Source organism: Diadema antillarum, unplaced genomic scaffold (assembly GCF_040938485.1).
Source record: "Diadema antillarum isolate AM-2024a unplaced genomic scaffold, OU_Dant_1.0 seq00000562_RagTag, whole genome shotgun sequence".
NCBI classification, from domain to species: domain Eukaryota; kingdom Metazoa; phylum Echinodermata; class Echinoidea; order Diadematoida; family Diadematidae; genus Diadema; species Diadema antillarum.
In genome coordinates, this window is record NW_027271501.1 from 266,000 (window position 1) to 293,435 (window position 27,436).

Sequence of the window (27,436 nt, forward strand, 5' to 3'; positions counted from 1 at the left end):
CCAATCATAACAAATTCTTGAAGCTGTTTCCTTCTGAAGCTATCTTGTTTTTCTTTCACTCAGTCTATCTGTCAAATTGACGACGTTATTTCTTGGTGAATTCTTTTATTCCTTCAAGCAAAATGATTGATGTGTTTGATGGAAGAGTTCTGTGTGTTCAGTCATTGATTACTGGATGTTTTTATGTTGTTTTGCTTCAATTTTGTTTTTACTGTGACTCAGCTTTCTCTGGGCAGAATGATTGTATCATAAGTGCGTCAGTGGAGCTATGAAATTGGATGTATTGTATGAAATCGTATTGCATCAAAAACCACTCGCACACACATTGCCTCTCTCTTTCTTCTTTTGCCTTTTCTTTGTTTCTGGTGACTTTCAATAATGATGCCTCCTTTCAACCCCAAAAGTACACTATGAAATTCTTCCGTCATGAAGTATAAAGCCCACATAAACAAAACCAAAAGGATTTATACCAAACTCAAACATCCTATGTCATTAGGATCACTTGATAAACTTGTTCATGTGGTGAATAAGTGTGTGAAAAAAAGGGGAAATTTCCTTGTAACAAGTATCATTAACTGATTTTCTACTCTTGTGTATTTGTCCCTTTCATAAAAAAGGAAACAACAACCAAAAACAATGGAAACTGTTTATGGGTGATGCTTGTCATAGTTGGAAAGTCAGCCATTTTCTCAATTCTGGAACCCACTCAGGGCCCCAGCAGGGTACCGCCAGGCCTGTAATGCGGGCTAGCAGGTGCAGTGAGGGGGCCTGCTGCGCCCCAAACCCAGCCCCACCCATCTCCCTACTGGTCTCTGTGGAAAGTCAAACTTGACTCCTTCCTGGTTCACTGTGACTGTCCTGTCACAATGTAGCAAGATGACTTGCTGGGTGTCAAGTGGAATAGTGTAACCTGTCAGAAAGTGTCCCCCAGGGCAACCACATCCCTCTGGAAAAGAATACAGTCAAGGTATCAAATAACTGCCTTGGCTTATCTGTTCTGTCTTTGTCAAGTTTGTGTCTATTGTACAGACAGAGATAGGTATGAATCATATAGCGCAGTCAGAGAAGTATTAATAATAAGTATAGTTTGAAAAGAAATACAGAGAAGAATGAGAAACAGTGAATTGGAAAGAATTTTGTTGGATGATGGGGAAATGTGAGCAAATAAACCATCTGCCTATCCCCCCACCCCCATCCACAGGCCCACCCACATTTCATGTAGCACCCTACATTTTTTTTTTTTAATGAGAACTTAATGTCAATGTAAGGACACTAGTCTTCCTTGCACCTTACGCTAGGTTTGCCTTTCTTGTCTGCTGAAAAGTACAAGAGTTTATGGGATTCACAATTTGTTAATGCCTTGCCCCCTTTGATCTCTTACCGTAGTCTGAAAGAGATCCTTTTCTTCTCTCGTGGAAATCAATTATGCGGTTGTTCCCCCACCGAGGGGATGTACGAAGTGTTCTCGCGATGTTTGTGATCTCAAGTGAGAATTTGTCTCTGAATCCATGTGCGTTTTGGCGGTCATTAAGAGGCGAGGTCAGACATGAACTTTTCTACACCTGTGACTCCTCACCAAGTGTCTGGTCTTCCTGATGACTCCTTAAAGGTTGCATCCATCCTTGTCAAGATGGGGGAAACCTTTAACGGGCAGTGATATCAGTGTTAGATACCAGAATGTCCTCTTAAAGGGTTTAAAGCTTTGTAGGTTGGGATAATGGCCTTTATGCTCTAACCATTTTGGTGAATCCGATTCTATTATTAGAAATTGCTTCCGATTGTTTGATTTTTTGAAATCACATTATAACTTTACTCAAAGCAACATTTGCTCAGAAGTACCAGCAGAGATAGGGGTATGTGAGAATTATATTATTGTTGCAAAATGCTGTTTGCTAAAGTTTTGGTCTGTGAAAATATAGCTTTCTTGTGAGAACTTTCCAGCATGCACACACTGTATGAAAATATTATGTTATGAAAAAGTAGTTTGACCAAATTACCCTGTGATATCCAGAGCTGTACGTGAGCTCTAGATTCATCGGTAACATGAATGAAATGCTTAGTAGTCTCAGGACTGCAGGATAACAATGCCATTATTAACATTTCTGAGAAAGGGCTAAATAGATTGATTTAGCTTTGTTTGAAACTAAAATGCCTTGTGAGCTTATTATTATGACTCACTTTTTTGGGCGATATCCTAGATATTCAGATATTTTGCTAAGAGAAGGTTTCACTCAAACAGTATTGACTCTTTAAGCATGTCAGTTTAACTTACTTGATGTGAAGTAAAGCAACAAACTCACACTGCAACAAGTCCGGTGTTAAATAGTGAACACCGAGCTGGTGTTAAATTTTCGGTGCTCATTTATGGTATTAAATTAACACCTCCGGGTGTCATTTCCAAATATAAAACTGTTTTTTGAAGAGTTTCTTAGTAACTGCACTTCTTGTTGATTTTTTATTTAAACAAGACAATCAAGAATTTTACATTGAAATACTAGATTTTTGAAAAAATGTGAAAATAAATTTACACCACAGTAACACCAGCTGGTGTGGTCTCTTATTGAAGCTGGAAGGGTGTTAAACCATTGATATTAACACCAACAAATATCAAATCAACACCATGTGGTGTCATTTTTGAATTAACACCAGTACAGTGTCAAAATAACACCAGGTACAGTGTCAAATTAACACCATGAAGTGTCAGGTGAACACTTTTCAACACCATCACAGTGCATTTTCTACACCTGTGGGTGTGGTCCTTTATTGAAGTTTGATCGGTGTTAGATTTAACACCCATGGTGTTAAATCTAACACCGATGTTTTTACAGTGCAGTGAGAGTTAAAACATCTCTACCGACAGAATGTTTTATAACACTTTCATTGTCAAAGTCATGTGAAACACAATGTAGTATGTTACCTATGTTGAACAGCCATTATAAAAGACACACAAAAAACCCCAAACAAATAGAAACAAGTTCCTGTGAATGAGAACTTTAAGAAAGTTGAAATGTGAGCATGCTAATTAGGAGAGATTATCGCCTGGAGACGCTGGATGGAATAGTCATCAGATGAATTGGAATTAATTTCAGCTTATTACAAGAAGTTTCTTGGATAAGATGAGTACTCTAGTGCGTAATTAGTGGCTAATTCATTTGAGAGCCGATAATGAGAAGTAGGAGTCTAATAAATGTGTCACAACTGCTGAGTATAAAGGGTTTGGGTGATTACAAGGGAAGTTAGCTGTTAGAATGGTTAGTTATTTAGAACTGATGTATTACAATTACAGCAGTGAATGTTTCAGCAAATTCAACAAATTATGCCAAGTTATATCTATTTATTATAAAGTTATCTTCGTGGTTGATACATCAGAATGGTATTTGGAGTCTCAGACTATCATACATTAGAAAATAGTAAATAGCATTTAATTAGTAAATAGTGATCTTTATAGGAACAGGGATAGGAATTGATTTCAACAAAGCCAGTCTGTGTTTTTCTACATGTTTGTCAATGCAAATTCAATTGGCATTCAAGCAGAATAGCTTTCGTTGTAAAACACTGCAGACAGAAGACAAAATATTCTCAAGATTTTGATTCAGTGTTGGATTAAGAAATTAACTGATTTGAAGAATATTTGATGAATAACTTTCATGCACGACTAATATACTGTTCTCTCATCTTTGAATGCATATTGTCTTCATGAAAAAAAACCAAAGTCCAGAAGGGTAGTGATGCTATGCAACATTCATGGATTTACTGTACGTGACATATATTTTATGAATTACGCAAGTTGGTTGCTTTTCATGAATTAAACAACACACGAAAATGTTAGCTCTGATCCCGACACAAATGCCATCTTGTTAACACACATACATTTCTCTATTTTATTACTTTACCCCGAGATCACAAATTTAACTGCTCACAGAATTTTCTGGAAGTCCTGACTCACAAAAAAATTGGACTTGCTAAATATGTGGTGGATACAGCATGCCACTCTTATCAACATAGGTTACCTCAATTCTGCAAGTGCTGAGATAATTAACTGACAACATTTTGTGAAGTTGAGACACGGGAATTGTCTTGTGTATTGGTTCAGTTCAAAAGTATAAATACACTTTAGTTTGGCTACAATACCATCCTCTTTGACCTCCAGGGATTTTTTGCTTCTTTGAAAGTAGTTTCATATCTTGGCAGATGTAGGGGGCTGTCAGCTTGAATGTGAGAGCGAGGCAATGAGATAAGCCTCTCATGTCATTCTACCATCATCAACCACTTAGGGAGGTTGGAAGTCTTCATCTGTTTTTTTCTCCTCAGAGAACAGCTTGGCTTCTGGAAGCATGCTGTTACTGGGACGACACAGAGGAGAAGTTAAGATGTTCTGTGTCACAAAGTGGGTCAGAAGTCAGTTGTGTGAGATAATGGTCGCTGTTTTCCTCCGCTTTATCAGTCGGCCGGAAACGGGGGAAAAATCACCGATATGACCAGAGAGAGCGGAGGAGGAGCAGGAATCCGGACAGATTTATGAAACAGTCTGTCAGAACTTTGGGAGATATATAAACAAGAGAAGGGGAAGGATGGGGGCAGGGTTAGAAGGTAGGAGGAAGAATGAAGCAGGGAAGTGGGAAGGAATAAACAACTGGATCTATTGGGATAGGAGACATGATTTACCATAGTCCCTCTTATTATACTTTGACATTTTAAAATGGCTTTCCAGATGAAGGGGACTTGCTGTGGGATTTGGCTCTGTCTTCCTTGTTCTTTACTTTTGGTTTGCTTTTATGAATTATGTACATGTTCCACACAATGAGTGTTTTCTTTTAAGATCAAAGACTGGAAGAGAGGGGAAAGCCCATTTTGATATATGAAAAAATGATAATGAAGTAAGGAAAGGAGGAGGAAATGTTGTTACAGATGCTGTTCCAGGACAAGCTACTGAGAACATCTATCGTGACATTTGATGCAGTAAGCATACAGTTAACTATTCTTTCTAGGAAGAAGAGAGGGTTAGGTTGGGGAGACGTGGAGAAGGGAGAGGGGAGGGGGAGGGGAGGGGGAGGGGAGGGGAGGGGGAGGGGAGGGGGAGGGGAGGGGGAGGGGGAGGGGAGGGGGAAGGGGCACTGGGGTGGAGTCACTTGGTAATTGGGAAGGGTTGATTCATCAGGTTATTGGGGAGGAGAATTACAAAAGAGAATTATAAAATCCCCTCCCTTCCTCTTCCCCTCCCCTCCCCCTTGACCCCCCCCCCCCCCAAAAAAAAAAAAAAAAGTCACAAATGTTAAGCTTCATTCAGGCTAAGAGATGTTGGACTGGCTGCATTGAGGCTGAGGGGTGCTGGACTGGTTGTAAATTATTCTTCCTGTTTGTGTGCCCTTGTTCACCAATGGCAAATATTTGGAGGGAAATGTCAGCTATCTCAGCCAGCGAGGATATGAGTTATTCCCCTTTGGATTCATGAGGCATTACCCCATGGCTAGTCACTAAACAGAACATCTTACTATCACTTCAGATCCAGAAGGGTATAACTTCGTTAACTGTTTAACATGGTCATGCACTCCTGGTTCTTAGTGAAAGATATAATAGCCATTTTCCTTGAAGGAAAGTGCAGTGCTGTCCTCAACAACTTTTGTCAATCTTTATTACTATTAGTCATTTAGCAAAAGTTTGTCATTTTGTATCAGTGTAAATACCTCATGAAATTTATAGCCAGTACCCTCTGAGCTTCTCTGCTTACAAGCCCCTGTGCCCTTTTGCCAACTGGCATCGTAATACAATGAGGAGAGTAAACTCACACAGACTGTCTGAGCAGTTTGGACTTTTAGTTCAAGTTGGATCATGTTAAAGGGCAAGTCCACCTTCATACACATAAGGATTTAGAGAATGCAGCAATATTAGTAGAACACATCAGTGAAAGTTTGAGGAAAATTGGACAATCCGTGTAAAAGTTACGAATATTTTAAGTATCTGGGCAGTCACTGCTGGAAGAGAAGACTACTACAGTGTATGATGTCACATGCGTACAACTATATAAGGAAAATAAAAAGAGAATTTTACAAAACTTTACTTTTTGAATAAAGTGCACATTTCTTTGACTTGCTACTGACGTATGTTAAGGGTAATATTATTCCCCCTGCCTTCTGAAAGAGAGATGTCGAGTGTTCTTTTGTTATGCGAGAAAAATGGAAATATGTTGAATTTTCTTTATTCTTTCTTTATATCGTTGTACTCATGTGACATCACAAGCTATAGTACTCTTTTCATCCAGCCGTGACTGAGCAGAAACTTCAAAAATTCATAACTTTTGAACGGATTGTCCGATTTTCCTCAAACTCTCACTGATGTGTTCTACTAATATTGCTGCATTCACTCAACCCACATGTCTATGAAGGTGAACTTGTCCTTTAACTACTTCCTATGTTTCTGACTCATCGCTAGTTAAAAGGAACATCAAAAGCTGTTGAAAAAACAAATTACTCTTGCAACAACAGGGAATTGATTATTCATTCATCACTACTGAGTTAATATAAGCAAAAATCTCCATCTAGGTTAAGTAGTGTGGATGATAAAAAAACCAACAACTTGAGTGCTGCCAGCCGTAACATCAGTTCAATTATAACAAGTAGATGAAACCTTCAGCAACAACAAAATGACATGCAAGGGGGGGGGGGGGTATACTTGACCAGGAACTTGTCCCTGAGTGCAGTTGGTCTTCTAAATGCATTTTATTTAGTCCCATGCAAGATAAATCATGTTCTTTCTGCGGAAATGCCTTTGAAGCTGCATCTGTTTATTGTAGCAGTGAATATTATAATGTACTACCAATCATAAACAGACTCACACACTGCATTTGATAACATATACATGTATAAGAAAAGTTCAGTTCTCCAGAAAGTAGCAAGTATTGTATTATCACCTCTCTAAACTAGTTTCATCTTGTGTGTTTCTTCATCTACAGAGCCAAGGCACGGAAGGGCATTTCAGCAGTATCCGTGAGGTCAACGTCACAGGAGCAGTGGACGGTGCTGTCCATGGTCAAGCAGAGAGGGACGTTTGCAATGGTCACTGCTGAGGGCCTTGGGGGTGCTTCAGGTAGCAGCAGGACTGACAGGTATGCACTGAGCCAACGACTGTGATAGTAGCAAGTGGATGGAACTTGTTAGATCATAGAAATGGTAGAATTCACTCGCAACAAAATGTTACCATCAGTTAAACCTTGTTTCACCTGGAAATATCCCTTCAACACAGCATTGTGCAATGATCACGTAAGAGGTAGATTTTTCCTCCGCATAATATTGCATTGTGTACAGTCTTCTCACTTGTAACAAGAGATGCTGTTTGTCATCCTGTGCTGAGGAATCTAGAATTCTGCTCTTAGCCAGTAAATTCAATTCACTCTGAATTTCTCAAGTCTAGATAACTAAGCAATGTAAAAAAAAAAGTAATATTCTATGAATGTCAGTTTGGAGTAAAGAACTCATGTCATGACAAAGCAGGCTGCATTGTGCATACCACATTTCAAATGCTGTCCCTCCCCCCCCCCCCCCAGAAAAAAAGTCAACAAGAAACCAAACAACAACAAATGCTCTCTCAACATCATCCTTTTAGTCCAAGAAATTAAAGAGTTTGCCTCCTGAACTCGAGGAGAACCAAGGGTATCAGCAGCAGTTTTTCTCTGGTGCTCTACAATTTAGAACTTTTTATTTAAATTTTTGGCATCAATTTTTGTCAAGCATATGAAGACCTTGCCATAGGCATTCCATCGGTATCAACAGCCACAATGATATTTGAAATTTGACCGAGTGTAACATTGTTTGTCTGCCAGCCAAATTAGGCAGAATGGAAATACTTTCAATCGCTATAAAGATGAAAGTTGTCAAAGTTGGTTGTGCGTGAGGCTTAAAATGATTTATGAAGACATAAAAGATGTAAGAAATTTCTCCTGCTGGGAGATAGGTTGTATAATTTATGCCACTTGCTCTGCTATTATAATATTTATTCAACATTGTGAGAGTTTCACAACAAGCATTTGTTGACACAACAAATCTGTGTGTAACCATGAGACAAGTGTTTGGCTAATGCTCCATGCTGCCGGCTTGACAGCTCGTTAATCTCCACTGAACCTATTAAACTTTGAGGTTTCGTCGTTCTATGAAGGAAATCAGCATCTCGGCATTTCGGCAGGTGAAATCAGAGATGGAGCCAGCACATTTAAGCTCCGCGGAGAGAAGCGTGAGCACACGATGCTCCACTCGTATTATGTGAGCAGGGGGGTCGGACACGTAGACTGAACTCTCATTTTCATCGGCAAGAAATTGAATGTTTGAGGGGACTTAAAGCTGGAGAGAGAGGGGGGAGAGATTGAGAGCCCAAGGAGCTGAAAATGAAACCATATGTTGCAAAGTGTGCAGTGGAATGGGAGAAGAGTTTGTCGGTCAGCAATGAGTGCTAGCCTCGCTTCAAGACACCATTTTGCTCTGCCGTCTTCCTTCTTGCGTTCACCCAGTGACCTAACTTTGTGGTATCATAGTCATATGGTTGGTTTAGAAGTACTGTATATGCCGTATATTTCCTGTCTAATTTTTCACAAAATTAGGACTTCCTGGCAATTTCACAAGTGGTTAAATTTGCGATTGTGGAGTATAGTAATGAGCAGAGAAATTAACATGTACACAATGCCAATATCAGAGTTAATATTTTTGCTTGTTATTAATAGATTCACTAATAGCACTTGATGTGTGAAATACGTGAAAATAAAAACCTCACAAAATTTATATACAGTATAAATAGATCTGTGAATAGAGGCTTCTAAACATTTCATACCATTTGATTTGATCAACCATGTCCAAGTTTGATAATCTATTTATCTGTATGCATTTATAACACTTTATTTTTATAAATGATTCTGGGGAAAATCTATGACCTGCTATCGTACTATCAAAATGATAATAAAAAACAAATCTGAGAAAATTTGTGGAGCTGGTATTTGCCATTATCCAAATACAACATTACCAGCATGAATTGATGATGGTCATCAAAGAGGAACAATGAATGTGGATGGTTTCCATAGCAACGTGGAGCTTGGCTTGGCAGTGGAGATGAGAAAAGTAGAGGTGTTGTTTGGACTTTTCTTTAGATTACACATCAGCTCTAGTGGATGTTCAGTTTGGGTTAGCTTTAATAGGAGCACTGTGGCAATATTTGTCAAGCCATATAACAAACATCCAGGAATCAGTAAGGTAGAATCCAGCACTAGTAGTTTCTCCTGAAGATAATTTTTGGGATTCATGTGGAAAGCAGGTCCTAGCTGGCAAAATAGTTAAAGAAGAAAACTAGAAAAGGGAAAACCCTGATTTATCATCTTGATTAGATCTACTTGGAATGATTTAGGAGATCTGCAACCTTTGACAGAGTCTTTCACTGATGTGGGTAGAGTAGCTATGGGGTTTGTCCACGACCTTTCTTCAAATATTTAGTCACTAATGATTATATTTCAGAGACTAAATTTAAGATGTATCATCCCAAACACCTCCTGCTGTATGAAGAGACTACAACTCACCTGGTCCGTGTTACTGCTGCCAGCTTGTACTGACCCCCCCCCCCCAAAAAAAAGTACCTGTATCTATGAAAGAAATGAATAATACGGTATTTTAAAGGAAAAAAAGAGGATGACTGGAGAGAGGGGAGAGAAGAAAGGAATGGCCAGCTCTCAGTTTCTCCCCTTGGCGTAACCCAAGCCGAGCCAATCAGAGAGAGGTAATTGAAGTCACATGATCTGCGGCTGGGAGGGAGGTATCGGAGATGGCCGCTGGGAGATTGGGAAATGAAGAAACAGAAGAGAGGAAAGAGTAAGGAGACAGGGAGAGGGGTGGCGGGAAGTTAGATGATTTATAGTAGAGAGAGACGGAGAGATCAGAGGACAGGAACGGACAGAAGGAAAGAAACAAGAAGGGAAAGGAAGAGAGGAAGGTGGATGGAGAGCGACGAAAAGAAAGAAGATCAGATGGAGAGAGAAATTGAAAGGTAATATTAGGTGGGATTGGGGATCAGAATTCTGCCCCAATTTTGTGGAACATGAAGGAGAAGAAAGAATGACAAATGTGGAAATTTGTGTCCCCCTCCTCCCTTCCCCCCCCCCCCCAAAAAAAAATGGTATGATATAACATGGGCATGAAGTATACAGGACATACTTAAATAAATGTAGAATATGGATTGATCCATCCCAACAAATCCCAGCATCTCAGTTTGTCACCCGTATGCCTCCCAAATAGAAAAAAACAAAACAAAACAAAACGCAAACACAAACACAAACACAAGCCCGAAAAGTTGCTGCTTACTGTTATGTGAGTCGGAAGAATAGAATTAGGTTGAATGTCAAGTCTGTCTAACATTCGCCCTAAAAATCTTCAGTTTTATACGAATAGACATAAATAGAATGTGCAGAAGCTATTTGTAAGAAGAATAATGAGTCCAAGGTTAGGGGATGCCTGTACTAGTTGATTGTACCTGCGGTACACTAGACACAACGCTCTGTCTGGATGATTTGGTAATTAATGAGATTTAGATCATTTAGATCATTTTTATAGTCAACATTCCTTGACCCAGATTGGACTGATTGGATGCTAAGAGGAGGAGGCTATGAGGATTTTTAGACTGTCCAAAAACTTGTTCGTAAATTTTTCTAGCAACATGTTATTTTGAAATGCTCTCAAGTTAATTTTGTATAAAAGTCTACAAGCAAATTTGAACCCATGCATACTCACAAAGATGTTTGTCAAATCATGTTTTGACAGTCACAACTCACCTGTGTTTATCAGCCAAGTTTTGCCAAAATTCTGGACAATGGACAGGTTGACCTCTGAAACACAAAGAGGTCAAACTTGGCCATGTATTAGCTTCAGTCATAGTGCATGTAGGACCTATATCACACAAGTGTAATTGTATCAAAGGTTCCATGGGACAGTCATGTTAAAGGTCCTGTTTATCTTTGGGAACAGTGATTTAAAAAATTTTCAAGATATGACATTTAATGCATATATGTAGGTCTGTTGTACCACAAAACATCTTATCATATAAATTTTTTGCGATAAAGCCTAAAATATTAGGAGGTATCTGTATTTTTCTCAATAAACCGTAACTGTGGACGGTTTAGTCCGGAAACATTTTTATTATAACTATTGTTCACATTTTGTATGTTTAACAATACTTAACATCAGTTTTACGGATTCAGATTTTACCAGTGGTTGTTTCTATCCCTAACTCATGTTTCAGAATTATTTTAAAGCACTTATGCTGGGTTTTTGTTTCATCTGCAAATGGTAAATTATGCCTTTAATGTCTGAACACTCTGTATTACTCTAAACATGGTTCCATAGTATTGTGTAAACACTCAGTGACTCAAAAACAAATTGGTTCAGAAGTATTGTGCTTGAGATATATCATTCTGAATGAGTTGTTTTGAAAGTCTGAAACCTCTCAAGTAGGAAGCGGAAGAAGGGTGAAAAGGGGGTGAGGAGGAGGGGGGGTGGAGAAGGGGGAAGGGGGGGAAGGGGGGTGGGTAAGAAGAAGGAGAGGGACTGAAGAGGAGTAAGAGGCGTGGTGACCCGGCTCTCTTGGCTTCACAGTAGGGGTCAATCAGAGCTCACCAACCATTCCTCTCTCTCAGTCCCCTCATCCTAAACTTCGTCTTCTTCATTTCATCTGTTTTTCCTCGTCCTGGCCAGGTGAAGAGTGAGCGATTATTTGGTGGGATGCGTAGTCCTCTAGTGTGCCAGTGAGAGGGGGGATAAGGGGTCAGGTAAATTACTTTGCCACGGAACGCTTGCTGCAGCGGTTACAGTAATTGACTTTGGAATTTTTTCATTCGCAGATATTTTGCGGATAACAAAGTTTGTGATGACCATTTCGTCCATACTCATATGTCCCTGCAGTCAAGTATTGGCCCAATCAGAAATGAGTGAGGTGACAACAGAGGCTGGGTATCTCGAGATGCTGAGGAAAAAATCAGAAAATAAAGAAAGAAAGAAAGCTGCAAACTTGATATAAATGTGATGCCCAGATTAAGGCATCATCTTAATCGGCGCTGCACACTGGCACTGGTCCGACGGTCCCTGACCAGTAAAAATCATTGTCGGACCAGTAACTTTTTCGGGAATTGATCAGTAAAAAATGGAAAAACTGGGTATACCTACTGGTTTGACAGACAGGTCGGACCAGTAGAAAAAATGGGTTAGTGTGCAGCCCTGTCTTAATATTGATTTTCAATAAATTAAAGCCAAAATATAGTTCTCAGAAGGGCTCAAAATTCATCTTCCACCATCTCGATGTTGTTCGCGATCATTGAAAGGTCTAAAAGTAGGTAGGTAAGTATGGCATAATTTAGATTTTAGTGGCATTTTCATCAGGGTAAAATATTCACATAATTTGCTCAAGTTTTGAGTGTTTTTGAGTTCACCTACTGTATACTGCACCTGTACTATAACCTAAACATTAACATTTATGAACCCATGGTCCCTTTAGAATGTTTCAGAATATCTAGATACAAGTGTACATATTCCTTTTCAATTTTCAGGAAAATTTAAATTCTTCTTTCAATCCTTTTACATCAAAATGTAGATTTCTCTTGTAATGAGACACCATCTTCTTTTGCTTGTTATGTTTGCTGTCTTTTCCTTGACAAACAATATGGGGGGACACTTAGTCAAATATCTTATGATACTTTATACTCAAATGTGTTCATTTCCCAGAGAGACTCACAAAAGTTACGTTCAGACAGTGATCCTTAACCAGTCGAGGACGGACTGATTATGCTATAACACGCATTTCCCATAGACACCTTTCTGAGTATTCTCGGGACCCGTCTTTAACAGGTTAACTTCGAGGATTAGCTTGTAGTAAAGTATGGGGCACTTAGTGTCGTCAAAAAATTTTTTTTTAATCGTTGACAAGTGATAATGTCAAATTTTGTCACGAAATAAGAAATTTTGGCAATGAAATTGATGTTGTCACTTGTCAATAAACAAAAAACAATTCGTCACGAAATGACAATTTTGCAACGAAATGACAATTTCGGCAAAGAAATTGACGTTGTCACTTGTCAATGAAAAAACAATTTCATGACGAAAGAGACCATGCGACACTTGGTGCCCCATACTTAACTACTAGCTCATCCTGGAAGTTAGCTTATTTTCACAATTCAGGATCACCGTCTGAACGTAACTACACGAGTTTGTAAAGACTTTCCAGTGAAATTTGCAGGATTTGGTTTGTTCCAACCTGCGAGATAGTCCTCCCATCTCACCCACGCTCCATGCATGCCAGAAAACACACAACCAGCAATACCTCTGACTGGATTATTCTTGATTCTCATGAAGTGCGTTTACATTGGAATTACCATGGTGATATATACCACAGTTATTTCTTGGCGCCTGTCTCCCAGCCAACCTGAAATGAACTACAATCTCAAATCTTAACTGTGTGACTTTTTATTTGACTTAAAACTGATAGAGCAATCAGCAGAAGTCTGCTTAGTTCAGACTAGCTACACCAGTGCATGTCTCTACTTCTTCTTTTTTTGACTTTTTTTTTGTGCTCATCTCTGACTCTTCACTTTTGTTTATTTAATTTTTTTTTTCTCTCGTCTGGTTGTTATCCCCCTTCTCTCCCTTTCTCTCCAACCTCTGTCATGCATCTTACCAAACGATGGCAGCCCGGAGGAGAATCCACTGCTGTTTGTGATTGAGTTTGAAGTGCTGAACGACACGGCCACCACGCGTGTCATCAACTGGCGCATTGACTGCAACCTGGGAGGGGAGGCGAGGGCGTCCCGTTTCGGCACGGACATCACAACCTCAGACAGCTGGATCCAGGCCGTAGTTCCCATCCCAAAGGTCAGAGGTCATCACTGGTTTACTTTCGTTGATTGGTCAAGCAATTTGCTTGACTTTGCATCTCCAAGCTAGAATCATGATTTTTTTTTTTTTTTTGGGGGGGGGGGAGGGAGAATGGTGAGGGAGTTGCTTTATTTCTATTATTTTGTTAATGACATGATACCATCTTTGATTTTTTTACATCTTTTTAACTGTACATCAGTGTGCTTTTTTTTTGTCAGCAAATGAATGCAACCTTGTAAAATTTTAACTTTTTTTTTTGTTTTTTTACAACTGAAACTCTTTGATTGTCAGTGGCCAAATGTTTCTTTTTAATAGTTTCAGGTTTCTTCTTAGAGTTTATGATAGCACTTCCAAGTCTTGAAGAGATGAAGTTATCTGATAACTTCTGGTATGAATAATACACATTGACTATAATATCAGATCTGAATCTATGTGTACAAAGAGTAATGAATGTAAGTTTTGTACATTGAACAGAGAACGCTTGGGTGATTTGGAAATAAAGATAGCTGCCCATAAGGGAGTGAAGATTATAGAAACAGGTATGGACAGCAAAACTGTGGAAAGCAACATAGAGATATTCATTAGAAATAAGAGTTTTCTTTGGCAGTTTCCACGTTCAATATTCAGCATTTTGTATCATCTAGAATAAAATTCCAAATTCTGGGGGGTTGATCCAAGTTAATTTCTTTTCTTTTTTGTGTGTATGTAGGGACGTGGGAAAATGGCAGTTGGCACCTAAACTCATTTTCATTGTTTATTTCGACGTTAGAGGATCTGTGTAGTATTGTTCTGCCAAGTAATAAATTCTTGGAAGAAAAAGAACATAGCGTAGGATGTAACCTTGAAATGCTATGGGAATACTGCTATTAGAAACACATTTTAAGAGGTATGCAGTTGAAACAGTGTATTGTATATTCCTTTCTTTCCTTTTATCTGTATGTCTGGCTTCATTGCAAGATGGCTCCTTTTGTAGAAATTAGTGATGAGATCGTATCAGATGAATTCTATTACAGCCATGGAAGAAAGCATTTACAGCTGGCATATGCCCAATACAAATATCATCAAAAATGCTTTAGCTGTGGCATATCCAGTATGGATGATTTGGTATGATTAAAAAAAAAAGGGGGGGGGTTTAAAGAACATGTTCAAGCTTCTTCTTGTTAAGCTTCTTCTTCTTCATGTTAAAGCTTCTTCTTCTTGCTTCTTCTAGTGGCAGTTCTTCTTTTCTTGTCATCATCGTCTGCAACTCAAAAATTCTCAGGCTCATATAAAGTTATGGAGTATTGAAATGCATATGTTTTATAGTCCTTTTTCAACATGTCTACTACAAAAAGAAGTTTAAAAATCTCAAAATGTGTTGTCTTACATGTTAATTTCATTATTGATAAACACATGTAAATGCTTTTAGTATTGTTCTTTCGTCTACTTGCACCTGGCATACATATCATGGAGAAAGGCATTCATTATGTTTTGAGTCTTCCCGAACACGACCAATACAAATTTATAATTAAAAAAGGAAGGATAACAAAGATTTTGTTATCAATGTGCATGAAGTTTTCACAGGGAAATCACAGATTAGTTTTATTACTTTGTGCTGAATGAGAAAGATATTTGACTTAAGCCCTTTTTACACTTGTGTTTCTTAACCCCGTACTTTCTCTGACCCAGGACTGTCGTTAGTCCCGTACCAATTTTTTCAGCTTTTCACACTCGCCAATAAATCCCGTACTAAGCTCTTGTCCGGGGCTGAGGAGAAAATTGACCTTTTTACTCTCATATTTCTTAGCCCCGTACTTTCCAAACCACATGAGTATTCATGATTACACTGTGCACTGTACAAGTACACGCACGCACCTGCAGGACTTGATTATCTCGTTTCTGATTGGTCAGTGGGGGGGGGGGGGGGGTCGGACTTCGTCTTCGTCACTTAGCCCCAGATTATTTTGTCGTTCTGTTTACACTCACTTGCTTGGCATCGCAATTGCGGGGTTAGCACCGCAATTGCGGTGCTAACCCTGCTATTTTGCAGGGCCAGATAGTACGAGATTATCGGTGGGGCTAGCCCACTTTTGCAAAAACAAGTGTAAACAGAAAGTGGGCTAAGGAAAGTCTGGTACCAACGGTGGGGCTAAGGGGGGGGGGGGGGCCCTTAGCCCCACCGTTGGTACGGGACTAAGCAAAAATGTGCAAGTGTAAAAAGCCCTTATAAGTCCGGGGCTCTGAGTGTATACCAGCATTATGCACAGGTGCTATTTTGTCCAAATAGTTTTTTTCCAAAAACTGATGCAGTCTTATGCAGTTCAGTTTTTATTGGTATCATGATTCATGCATGGACTATCATGTGTGGGAGCATAGTGCCAACCATGCAGAAAGCATTTGCACTAAAGTCAAAGCAGATAGTAGCTCTGAATCTTTTCTGCTGTTTGTCGGCAACCCCTGCAGATTTTCTTCTTTTTTTGTCAATGGGAGGGTTGCCAGAAAGATGGTTAGATATCTTCCTTTTAAGATATAAATGTCAACAGCAATCTTGTGCACAGGTGTGACCAGCTCAAGTTTCAGGTGATATGAATGTTTCATGTACGCTCCATGTGGCTCTGTCGACTTTAACAGAATGCACAAGAATACCTTAACATTGTTTTAGGCTGTGACAAAAATGGACTGTCTATCAGAGTTAAATTCTAAAATTTTATAATAGTTCAATTAGGTTCTTCATTCTCCACCAAAGATATGCAGACTTGCATTCCTTCTTTTAAGTATAGCCATTGCTCACAGAGCTTCTGAATTTTGCAAGAAATTAAGGCTGAATATAAAATATGGCCTGTCTGGACCTGGTATTTTTGTTTAAATCAAATTCTTTCCTGGGTTCACTCAAGATATGATTTGTTGTTGTTGTTGCTGTTGTTGCTATTGTTGTTGTTGTTGTTGTTGTTGTTGTTGTTGTTGTTGTTGTTTAAATGTCAGTATCAAATGTCGCCATCTAGTGAAAAGTATGGTTTTGTTGGCATGACATGACTTATGAGATGCCTTCTGTAAAGATTTGACGTTTTTCTGTCTTCATTCCCATGACAGGAGACAAGTGTGACCAACACTGCCATCCTGACAGGTCGGGAGGTCAGCATCCCCCTGGCTGTAGGGGTCGTGACCCACGTGGGTGATGTCATGGATGCTACAGGTCATGCCAGATGTCACAGTGTGGACACTGAAGTCTTGAAGGTACCGCCATCTTTTTCTCATCTCACAGGATTCGTCGAACAACACTCCTCACATAGGGTGGTTTAAGGGGTGACTCGATATTTGCTCCTGCGACAAGTGCTCCAGATTGACTTTCTCAAAGGACTTAGGGTTAGGGTTTGGGTTGTGATATGGTTTTAGATTTAGTCTGATATGAAGATTGGGATCTCCATTGATCCGTTGTTCCCCAGCCAGTAATACAACTAGTGCAGAGATGCTTATATGCATCCTCTCTACAGGTCAATAAATCCAGTCGCGGTTTATTTTTGGTGTGTTTTTTTTATATATCACCTTTGATAATTAACCAAGAAATGAAAGGTTCGTGATGAGCTCAGTAAGTCAAGTCAGGTGTATCAAGGAACTATGTGTATATAATGCACGTTCATGTAGACTTATGCTGATTCATGATACCCTCAAAATCATGTGTATGACCAAACGAATATCTAAATTCATGCGATGTATTTTGTAATAATGTTTCTTATATCTTTCTTCAGATTGTTTGCATACACCCACAAAAATCCTTCCAAACAAAGATTCTACCAGTGACACCATCTGTCAATCATTGCTAAAGTACTAATAATATGATTAACAAAAGACATTGGAATGCACCTTTTTATAGACTGAGCATAAATTGCATGTTTCCATGTTACAAATACGATTAACAAAAGAAACTGCAGGGAAATATGCAAGGTGTGTTCAGTCTCGGGAAAGGTGCATTCCAATGTCTTTTTGTCTTTTTGTTAATCTTATGAGTACTTTAGTAACGATTAACATATGACATCACAGGCAGAGTCTTGATTTGGAAGATTGTGTGTGTGTGTGTGGGCGTATCCAAGTAATATGAAGAAAAATAGTCTAAATATTATTATATACATGACACTTATGTAGATACTCATTTGGCTGCATAAGTGATGGTCAAGATATGATGAATCAATTCAAGGCAACCTGTATTTGCATTGCATAGTTGCTTTCATTGAAAAACAAAAAGAAAAAAGAAAGATGAACACTTCCGCTGATTGGGTGGATGCAGGGAATGTTGTATGCAGCTTGTTCACGGTGGCATGAATATGGCTGTTAATGGGTTAAGAAGAATTCTCCAGTTTGAGTGAATAGGTCAGAACGTACTATTAGATTGCTATAGAACACCACAGCGAAGCAGGGTTTGCTTGCAGACATGCAGAGTAGAATGTTAACACACAGATGTTCCATCTCCATTTCTAACCTGGAAGTCAACCAACATCAGCGAAGAAAGACACCAGGAATGGCTCATTGATAAGGAATAAAAAAACATACACAATGTGTGGAAACTGAAGACAGAATTTTCACTTATTGTAAGAATGGAAGAGGCTGCGGAAGGACAATTCTCTTGACATATCACAACTAAATGGAGCTTCAACTTAACTTTATATTTGTCGCAATCTTCCCTCAACCGATGAACGTTTTCTATGTCAATACTCTTGACAGTTCTTGACACTCTTATCTCTGTCTTACATAAAATCTCAAGATATGTTTCCACTTGCAAGCTGTATTTCCCATAAAATGAAAATCAAGATAGCATTTGACTTAAGGTACCATTCATTTGCATTAGAGCAGTAATAATGGATCTTCAATTGTTGTATTAAGTCAAGTAATGACTGAATAAAGATTCAATTGCAGCTGTATTCAAGAAATGATTCACCACACGCTCTTGTACGACATATCTTTGTTGATGTATAAAGGTGAGACGCAGCTGTAGTAGTGTCTACCTGGACGGTTCGGAGACGTTAGGGTCAGAGAAAGTGGACATCCAGGTCAGTCTACAGGGTCACACGGCAACAACCTCCTTCAGCGTGTGGGTCCCAGAACTCCCGCTGAGGGTGGCTCTCTCCGACACCAAGCTGAGCGCCATCCGGGGCTGGAAAGTGTCAGCGGGTCGACAAGACGAGTGAGTCATGAGCCCATCATGATTGGCTTGCACAGTGCAAACTGGTTTAGATTCAAACCAATGATTTGATTTGAAGGGTGTTTAAATACAGATCAATGGTTTGATTTAAAGGGATTTAGATACAAACCTGTGGTTTAGATTTGAGGGGAATGATACCTAAATATATACAATCGTGGATTGAGTGAATGCAGCAATATTAGGAGAATTCATCAGTAAAGTTTGAGGAAAATCGGACAATCCAGACAAAAGTTATGAATTTTGACAGTTTTGGTGCCAATGAGAAGACTACAACAGTTTGTGACATCATTGCAGGACAACAATTAAAAATGCAATATTTAGAATTCAAGATTTTCAATTTTGTAGCATAATGAAAGATCACTTGACATGCCTCTTTGAGAACACTGAAAGTGTTTGATACCTTTAACATATGTAAAGCAACAAGTCAAGAGAATGAGTACAATACATAAAAAACTAAATTTTGTGGATTTCTCTTTAACTTTCTTTTTATCATTGTCCGATCACTGTCCTGCAGTGACGTCACAAATCGTTGTAGTCTTCTCATCCACCTATGGCTGCACCAAAACTTGAAGATTCATAAAATTTGAATGGATTGTCAGATTTTCCTTAAACTTCAGTGATGTGTTCTTCTAAGATTGCTAAATTTATTCAATCCACATCAGGTATTGGGTATCATTCCAACTTAACTGCCTTCTTTGACATAAACGCAGTTGGCATTAGACTATTTTGCAGTTAGCACAGGTTCAAGTGACCCCAAATTTTAAACCATCAAAACAAAACAGTTGCCAAGCTAGATATCACACACTTTATTACATAATCCAGCTTGCTTTTATGTTAGCAAGCTGCTTTGAATATGTGGAAATCTTTTTTTACTTTACCATAAAGATATCATTCAGCTACTGTACTCTGTTTCTCATTGTGTTGTCTACCGCATTTAAAATGACCTTTATGTGCTCGTGCACAACATGTAATTCTGAACTGGCGTATAGCTGGCAAAAAAGTAGGCAGTTTGAATAAATATGTCAAGTTAAACAGGGTCTGTGCTATGTGCTATGGAGACTACATACCACTGTATTAATTTGTTCCACCTGTCAGAGAACAAACCACTGGTAACCCTTTGAAAATCACTGCTACAATGTGTCATAGACATTACAGAGAACCGAGTTGCCAGTGGCGTTGGCAGGGCTCTGTTTTTAGTCTTGGCTGGTAGCTGAACATAAAACGAAGCTGCCATGCTTCAAGGGTTTAGCTCTTTGAAGAGACTACATTCTTCATCAACAGCGTGCTGAGAAGCAACATGTGGCCTTGAATATGTTCCATCAACCATATCAAGGAACATGGCTGTTTGAATGCTGGAAAAAATATCATAAACATATAAGTTCTGCAACTCATTTGTACTTCTATTTTTCTCTCTTTCCTTCCCACTCTTTATTTGTTACTCTCAGGGAGAAATATGTGCATATAAGTATCATCAGTTTGAATTTGTTTGTTTGTTTGTTTGTTTGTTTTTTATTTGACCAAGGGACAATAATTTCCAGGATTTGATTTCAGGATTTGATTGCCAAAATGTTCTTTGTACCTCTATTGGAACAACAAAACCTTTTATCTCAAAAATGCCAAATGTTCAGAAGAGTAAAAAACACATGGCAGCCAAAGCACTATAACAAATGGGATTGCATTTCCTTTGACATGCTGTGGTGGCTTCATTTTGGGGGTAAGACAGCTAGGATTTGGACAGGACACCACTTTAATAAGTGATTATCTGACCATTAATCTAAAAAAAAAAAAAAAAAATGACTCTCACCATAATTTGGAATACAAGGTCTTGTCTCACTAGCAACAAAATGGTCCTCAGATACCGATGATGGTAAGAGTGGATGATTGCTAGCTGGCCCCATGAAAGATTGATCAATAGGATTTCAGCTTTACTCCTGCTATAAAGTTTATTTGATGAAAATCGTTTTTGGAATGGCTGAGATATCAAAAAACAAAGGAAAACAAAGCTAAACAAAGCTATCATAATAAAAGGTGGGTCCAACCTCTTATTACAAATTCTCTGTTTTGGATATCTCAGCCATTTCAAAACCAATTTTCATCAAATAAATGTTGAATTCCTCTTAGAATTACATGCTCTTTCATATTTCATTAGAGGTTTCTCATTATCTCACCAAAAGAATAACAGAAACCTAAAGTTAGGTCTCAACCAAAGCAATACAATCCCTCTATCTCTTTCCAGTTTGCTCCTAATAGAAGCTGTGGCTTAGCGATAAGACCACTGCTAACTATCAATCAGTAGGTCCTTGGTTCAAATCCCCTGGCAGCAGCGGATTCTGCCCCTAGGCAGGGCACTTTGTCCTCATTTCGTAGTCCTCCAAAGAGAATGTCATACTCATGAAATATATGGCATAGATGTTATTTATTTAGGGAATAGTCTCAGTTCAAGACTGTTCTAATGTGTTAATTTAAGAGATGGAGTGTACTTGAAACTAGGCTAGAGGGTGAGATGTCTAAATGGTTGCCACATTTGTTTTCTCTTTGTGATGCAGTGGCATTCCGGAGCCGGATCAGATGCTGAATGGAGGCGGAGACTCCAAGAAGACAAAGTGTCGACTCAAGTATCAACAGTCAAAGGTCAAGGTCTACACCAGATTCTACGCCCCGCACGCAAACTCCAGTAAGTGTCGGGAAATCCATTGGTGTATTTATTTTGTATTATGTGAAGCTGTGGGCTGGATATTTGTGTTCATGTTGCACATTCTGCTGAATGCTACCTCAAATGGAGTTGCTTTTCAAAGATCAAGCTTACAGGGAAATGTCATGCAGACATAGCCCCCCCCCCCCCCCCCCCCCCCCCCCCACCCCACCACCACCACCACCCAGGGGAAATCTGTCTGGGACCCATAAATGGAGAAAACTGGAAATCTATGGCAAGATAAACTTGTTGAAGCTGCTCCGGAGAAAAGGGAATAAGCTTTAGGTCCATCTGTGTTGGATTTTAAACATGTGAAATGACAAGAAAGTTACCAAATGCACATCCATGGCTGCTGTGGTGTTGTTATTGCAGCAGAAATGTGGTAGAAAAGCAACTGTCCAAATGCAGTTCTCTCAGAATGTAACCATACATCCAAACATACTTCTGGAACTGATAGACCTGCCAATATGAAGCGTAAAATTTGAAACTTTTCTGGAAGGCCATCACTGTCAAGACTTTTGCCACTTATTTGTGTATATGTGTGCAAGTTGTCACTGGAGATAACTTGTTTGTTGATGATGAAATGCAGTGCACTCCCATTATAGCGAACACGGTTATTACAAAATTCCGGTTACAACAAAGTAAAAATTCATGCTACAGCATTATCCACTCTATGTCTTTTATTGCCAACTTGTTATGATGAAATTTCAATATAACGAAAGAAAACTGCCAGTCCCGAGGATTTTGTCATAACTGGAGTCAACTGTATATATTTTTGAAATTTACAGAAAGTATTATTTTCTTTGACATACTTAATTATTAGTATAAAAACGTTTTTATATGGCCTTAAACACCATCACTTTCGTGGGATGATTAACTTTTGTAGTGTTATCATCTGTTTTGGATTGGATGGGAACAAATCGTTAATCTGTTCATGTGGTAACCAAAACCTATCTACAAGCTGAAATATTGGACCTTGCATTACTTCTGTTTAAAACGGTTGTGAAACATGAAAGAAATTGTCATGAAGAATAACATTCATGTTCACTGCTTTTTCTTGTTTGCTGCAGTGTCAAGACCTGACGGCAAGAGGATCTACCTATTTGGAGAGAACTTGGAACAGTCCGTCACTCATTTAGTCAAGGACCAAATCACAGTACTGGATCGTACCATCGCCCAAGTAGAGGGGACCAATATCCTTGCTAGGATGCCTGGGAATACCAAAATACAGGTTTGTTTTTCTTAGGCAATGTGATAGCCAGTTTGTACATTACATAAAACCAAATAGCAGTTTACCAGCAGGACAATCTATGCTTGCCAAGTCCAGCTGTAAGAGCATTTTCCACTGACCATTTGAATGATAATTATCATAATTCCATTATATTGGAGAAAATGTAAAGTTCTGTTTGTTATTTTAAGGAGGGAGAGCCAGGAGTGAACAAAACTTTTCTCAAAACATTGTTGAATGCTGTGTGCCATGGGACTGGTCACTATTGGCACGTATATTGGTACATTAGATAGAGTATTCTTAAAAATCTCTTCTTATATTGCTTCTTCTGCAGTAATTGATTATATGGTTATTTTGTCTGTCCAAATATTAGTATGCTAAACTTCATGACTTTTTTACATTTCTGTCTGAATTCTTTCCAAGTATTCACAGATATGTTTCAAAGACATCTTTGATGAAAAATCTAAAGGAGGTTTCCAAAAAATTGATGGTGAGGTAGGAGAATGGCCCGTGTGAAATATCTATATTTCACAGTTAGAGTGAAATGAGCTGAACAGAACAGTGACAATATGAAGAAACTAGTGCAAAGCTGTAGAAAGCTTGGAAGGCTTTGAATACCAGGAAATCTTCTCTCTATCTGCACACTCCTGATGCCCCTCTCCTTACATGCTGTAATTCAAGGGCATCCTCAGCTAGAAGACTGGTCTTTGAGAGTGGTGCTCTGGAAGAGAGTGAAATTAAAAAAAATTGGTTTAAAGGGTGCGTACAGTTCTGGTTGAGGTGAGGATTTAGCTTTTAACGTTTTGCGAGATATTCAGAAACCACTCTATGAGATGTCAAAGAGCATGCAATTCCAAGGGGTATCAAAAGTTTATTTGATGAAAATCGGTTTTAAAATGGCTGAGATGTCCAAAAACAAGGTGAAACAAAGAGATCCTGATAAAAGGCATGGCCTGTTGCCTTTTATTATTATCACTTTTTTTGATATCTCAGCCACTTGAAAACCAATTTTCATCAAATAAACGTTGAATCCTTCTTAAAATTACATGCTCTTTCATATTTCATAAGAGGTTTCTCATTATCTCACTCAGGAATGTTCAAAACCTGAATCCCCACCTCAACCAGTACTGTACAGTCCCTTTAAAATGTGGCTAGAAATCTTTTATTAATCCTTTCTGTACCAGTGCATCAAATGCATCAAATGCCAACAAATTTCACACGCAAATCTGTGGACAGGTAATATAATGTGGCATACAAGGGTCAAGATCTATGAAGTGTGGACAGACATTGCTTAACCAATGATAACAGAAGAACAATCATCCAAGTTGAACTTTGAGAAAACTGTATTTGATCTGTAACAAGTATTAAGTCAAATGGGATTTTTCTTTCCCTACAGATTTTGCACCCCAGGAGCAGAGATATCCTGGGTGAGAGTGGACTCTTGGTGGCAGCAGACAAGGTCAACGTTGCTACCTACATGGATGTCACACTGGTCTCGGGCATGGCCCTCAGTGTCAGTGACATCACAGGTCAGGGGTCAAGAGTCAAGCTTGCCAGTGTCACAGCCCTGAGTGACCTCTTTGTGGAACATCAGGTACGTCTGTGACTCTTGTGTGTAATTCCACAAAACAGATGATTACATTGAAAGTGGGTAATTGTAGAGTAGTTTAGTATTAATTGTGATGTGGATCCTAATCAAATGATTGGCTGAGAGCTATCACATGACCAGTCGTATTATTTTTCCTAAAGCCCCAAATGTACTTTTCTCCGGGCATTAATATACTAATGACCAGTACCAGTGGCTGCTCCTGTGCACTCAACTACTGCCTTGGCATTATGTATGCTTCGCAAGTATTTGTGGATGCAGTTCAGTTAGCTTTTAGCTGGACTGGGAATCTTGCGAAAATGGCTGCCGCTTTATTCAAATCATGTTGCCTAAATTTTATAAATCATATAATGCACATTACTTGCTTGGGCATTTAGTAAAATTATCCACCCTGTGTGGAACAGTCCAAAACACCGTCAGCTTTGTCTTATATGTTTTGGACTGTCCCAAAGTAACTATCTGGTGGATAATTCTTACTAATGCCCCTGTGTCGTGTGCATTACAGTAGACTCCCGTCATAACGAAGTCCTTGGGACCAGCAGTTTTCTTTCGTTATATTGAAATTTCATTTTAACTGAACAAATAAACAATAAAAAACATAGAGCCTATAATTTTCGACCTGGATTTTTATTTCGTTGTAACTGGAATTTTGTTATAACCGTGTTCATTTTAACGGTAGTGCACTGTATCTGCATAATACCGGTATCCTACTCAGTACCCATGATACAATCATTCATGCTTTCATCTTATCACCCACAGGAGGCCTTCCTAAGTGCAGTCATATTCTTTGACGATGGCTCAAGTCTCGCTCTCCAAGATATCAGCACCAATGATTACACCATTGCCATAACAACACTGGATCCCAGCATCATCCTAGATAGTCCAGATTCTCTGCAGGTGAGCGTAGTCAAATTTACCAAAAGTAAAAAAGTTGAAAGGCCATGTAATCATTGTTTGTGCATGGAAAAAGAGATTATCATATAGAAAGTTTGTTATGCCTGGATTTTAAAACTAATAAAATGCAAAGAAACTTTGGGCATTCTCAGAAAAAAAAAACTTTGTTAGAACAAGAATCTATTATATCAGTGTTAACGAGAGTCAAGTGTACTAATGAGTAATATGTGAGAAGTAAGTGAAACAGTCGGTATAACAAAACTTAAAGCAACTCTCTGCTGCATTCATCCAACAGGCGTACCCCGGAGTTATTGCTATGGGTCAAGGGTCAACCACCATCACGCTGGAAGTGGAGCTGCCGGAGCCATGCATGAAGAGACGAGGCAGCACCATCACCCGCGGCATCATCCCCATCAATGTCACCCTCAACAACCCCAAGTATGCCGGTCTGGTTGGCTCTGAGGGCGAGTCACCTCCACAGGGTTCCGACAGCCTTTGGAGGAGTCTAACCAAGGTGCACGGTGCGGTGGATTATGGGATTGTTAGGACCAACTTCGAGTTGCAAGATGACGCCAACGTGAAGAAGGGTTCCAGCGTCATCTCCTCTATCCCCATCGATATCGATTTCAATCGGGTCTACCACGGGCCACAAAATGAAAACAGGGAAGAGAATGGTGCAGACGGTACAGTTGGACCCGGAGATGGTGACGACACAAATGATTACAGCAATGATGCAGAACGCATGTCTGGTATCGAGATTGGGATGTATGTACTGCTGGGTGTGTTCTCTCTAGCCATACTGGCGTTCATGGTGAATTGTGTCATGTTCATGGCGCGCTATCGTCGATCCAAGAGAATCCCAAAGACCCACCAGGGGCCAGCCATGTACCCCCAGAACTGGGTGCTCTTTGGGATGCATGAGGAGCATCCACGCATCTCGGCCGAACCGTCGGAGAACATCCCTCTTAGGCACAAGGATGAGGAGGAGGGGAGTAGTCGCGACGAGGCCATCGGCACCGAGAGTGAGGTGAGCGTGGAGAGACACTGCCTAGGAGAGTGTCGCAGGCTACGTGAGGGCGCCCTACAGGAGACGGTGCTGTCTCAGTCAGCGGAGTGTCACCCTAGCAACCAAGACTCTCAGGAACCAGATTGTGGTGTGGTGTTGGACTGTGATGACAACGAAGATGATTCATTACCTGACCTTGAGCGGGACTGCCACATAGCGGACAATTCATGCAGCGATGAATCACATACCAAGAAAACTAGCATTAACCATTCACCGAGGCTGGAACCAGTGTCATCCAATGATATTGGCAGTCAGTCTTCAGTGAATGCACCAACAGTGTCAAACACTAACCAGTCTAACAATTCTTGCGATGTCCGGATAACTTTAAATCCCTCGGATGAAAGCTTGCATCTGAAATCAGGATTTGAGGGAATGGAGTATAATCAGATTGTGAACTATTTAGACAGCCTGAAGGAGAGCTGTACATAGCAGCGGTAGGACAGGTGGTCTCTGGACAGAGTGCATGCGGTGTTTGTCTCAGGCGGACTCGCGGTAGCCTTCAAAATATCTACAGCACTCTTCTACTTGCCATGGAAAATTCTCCCGCCAGAGTTTTTGTCCAGTGTGTGCAGACACTGTGCGATGATGTTGGAGTGTACTGCTATGTTTCTTTCAGCCAAACAGAAATAGTTACGCAAAATACTGACCAACATCCAATCACCGACGAACCAATCTCAACCTTGTCTGTTGATTATCTCAGTCAGATGTGGTTGGTGTCTTTTAACTTACAATATATTGTCGCTGGGGTGACAAGACCTCGTATCTACAAAATGTCAAATGTACAAGAGAGCAACAAGAAAAAAAACCAAAAAAAACATGGCAGCCAAAGCACTATATCTTATGGGATAGCCTTTCCAGTGACATTGTTTGGGTATGACAGCTAGGATTTGGACA

General features: G+C 39.5%; 1 protein-coding gene across 1 annotated transcript in view; it reads left to right on the forward strand.

The window, feature by feature from the left end:
• LOC139735044 (transmembrane protein 132D-like) overlaps positions 1-27,194 on the forward strand; it is a 74,343-nt gene extending 47,149 nt beyond the window's left edge. Inside the window, exons 3-11 of the mRNA XM_071645819.1 lie at positions 6,950-7,102; positions 13,700-13,880; positions 16,953-17,096; positions 18,833-19,038; positions 21,603-21,730; positions 22,819-22,979; positions 24,373-24,570; positions 25,342-25,479; positions 25,772-27,194. Of these exons, the coding sequence (XP_071501920.1) occupies positions 6,950-7,102; positions 13,700-13,880; positions 16,953-17,096; positions 18,833-19,038; positions 21,603-21,730; positions 22,819-22,979; positions 24,373-24,570; positions 25,342-25,479; positions 25,772-26,971 (2,509 nt within the window). The 3' untranslated portion in view covers positions 26,972-27,194. The remainder of the gene's footprint in view (positions 1-6,949; positions 7,103-13,699; positions 13,881-16,952; positions 17,097-18,832; positions 19,039-21,602; positions 21,731-22,818; positions 22,980-24,372; positions 24,571-25,341; positions 25,480-25,771) is intronic.
• Positions 27,195-27,436: the final 242 nt, after the last annotated feature.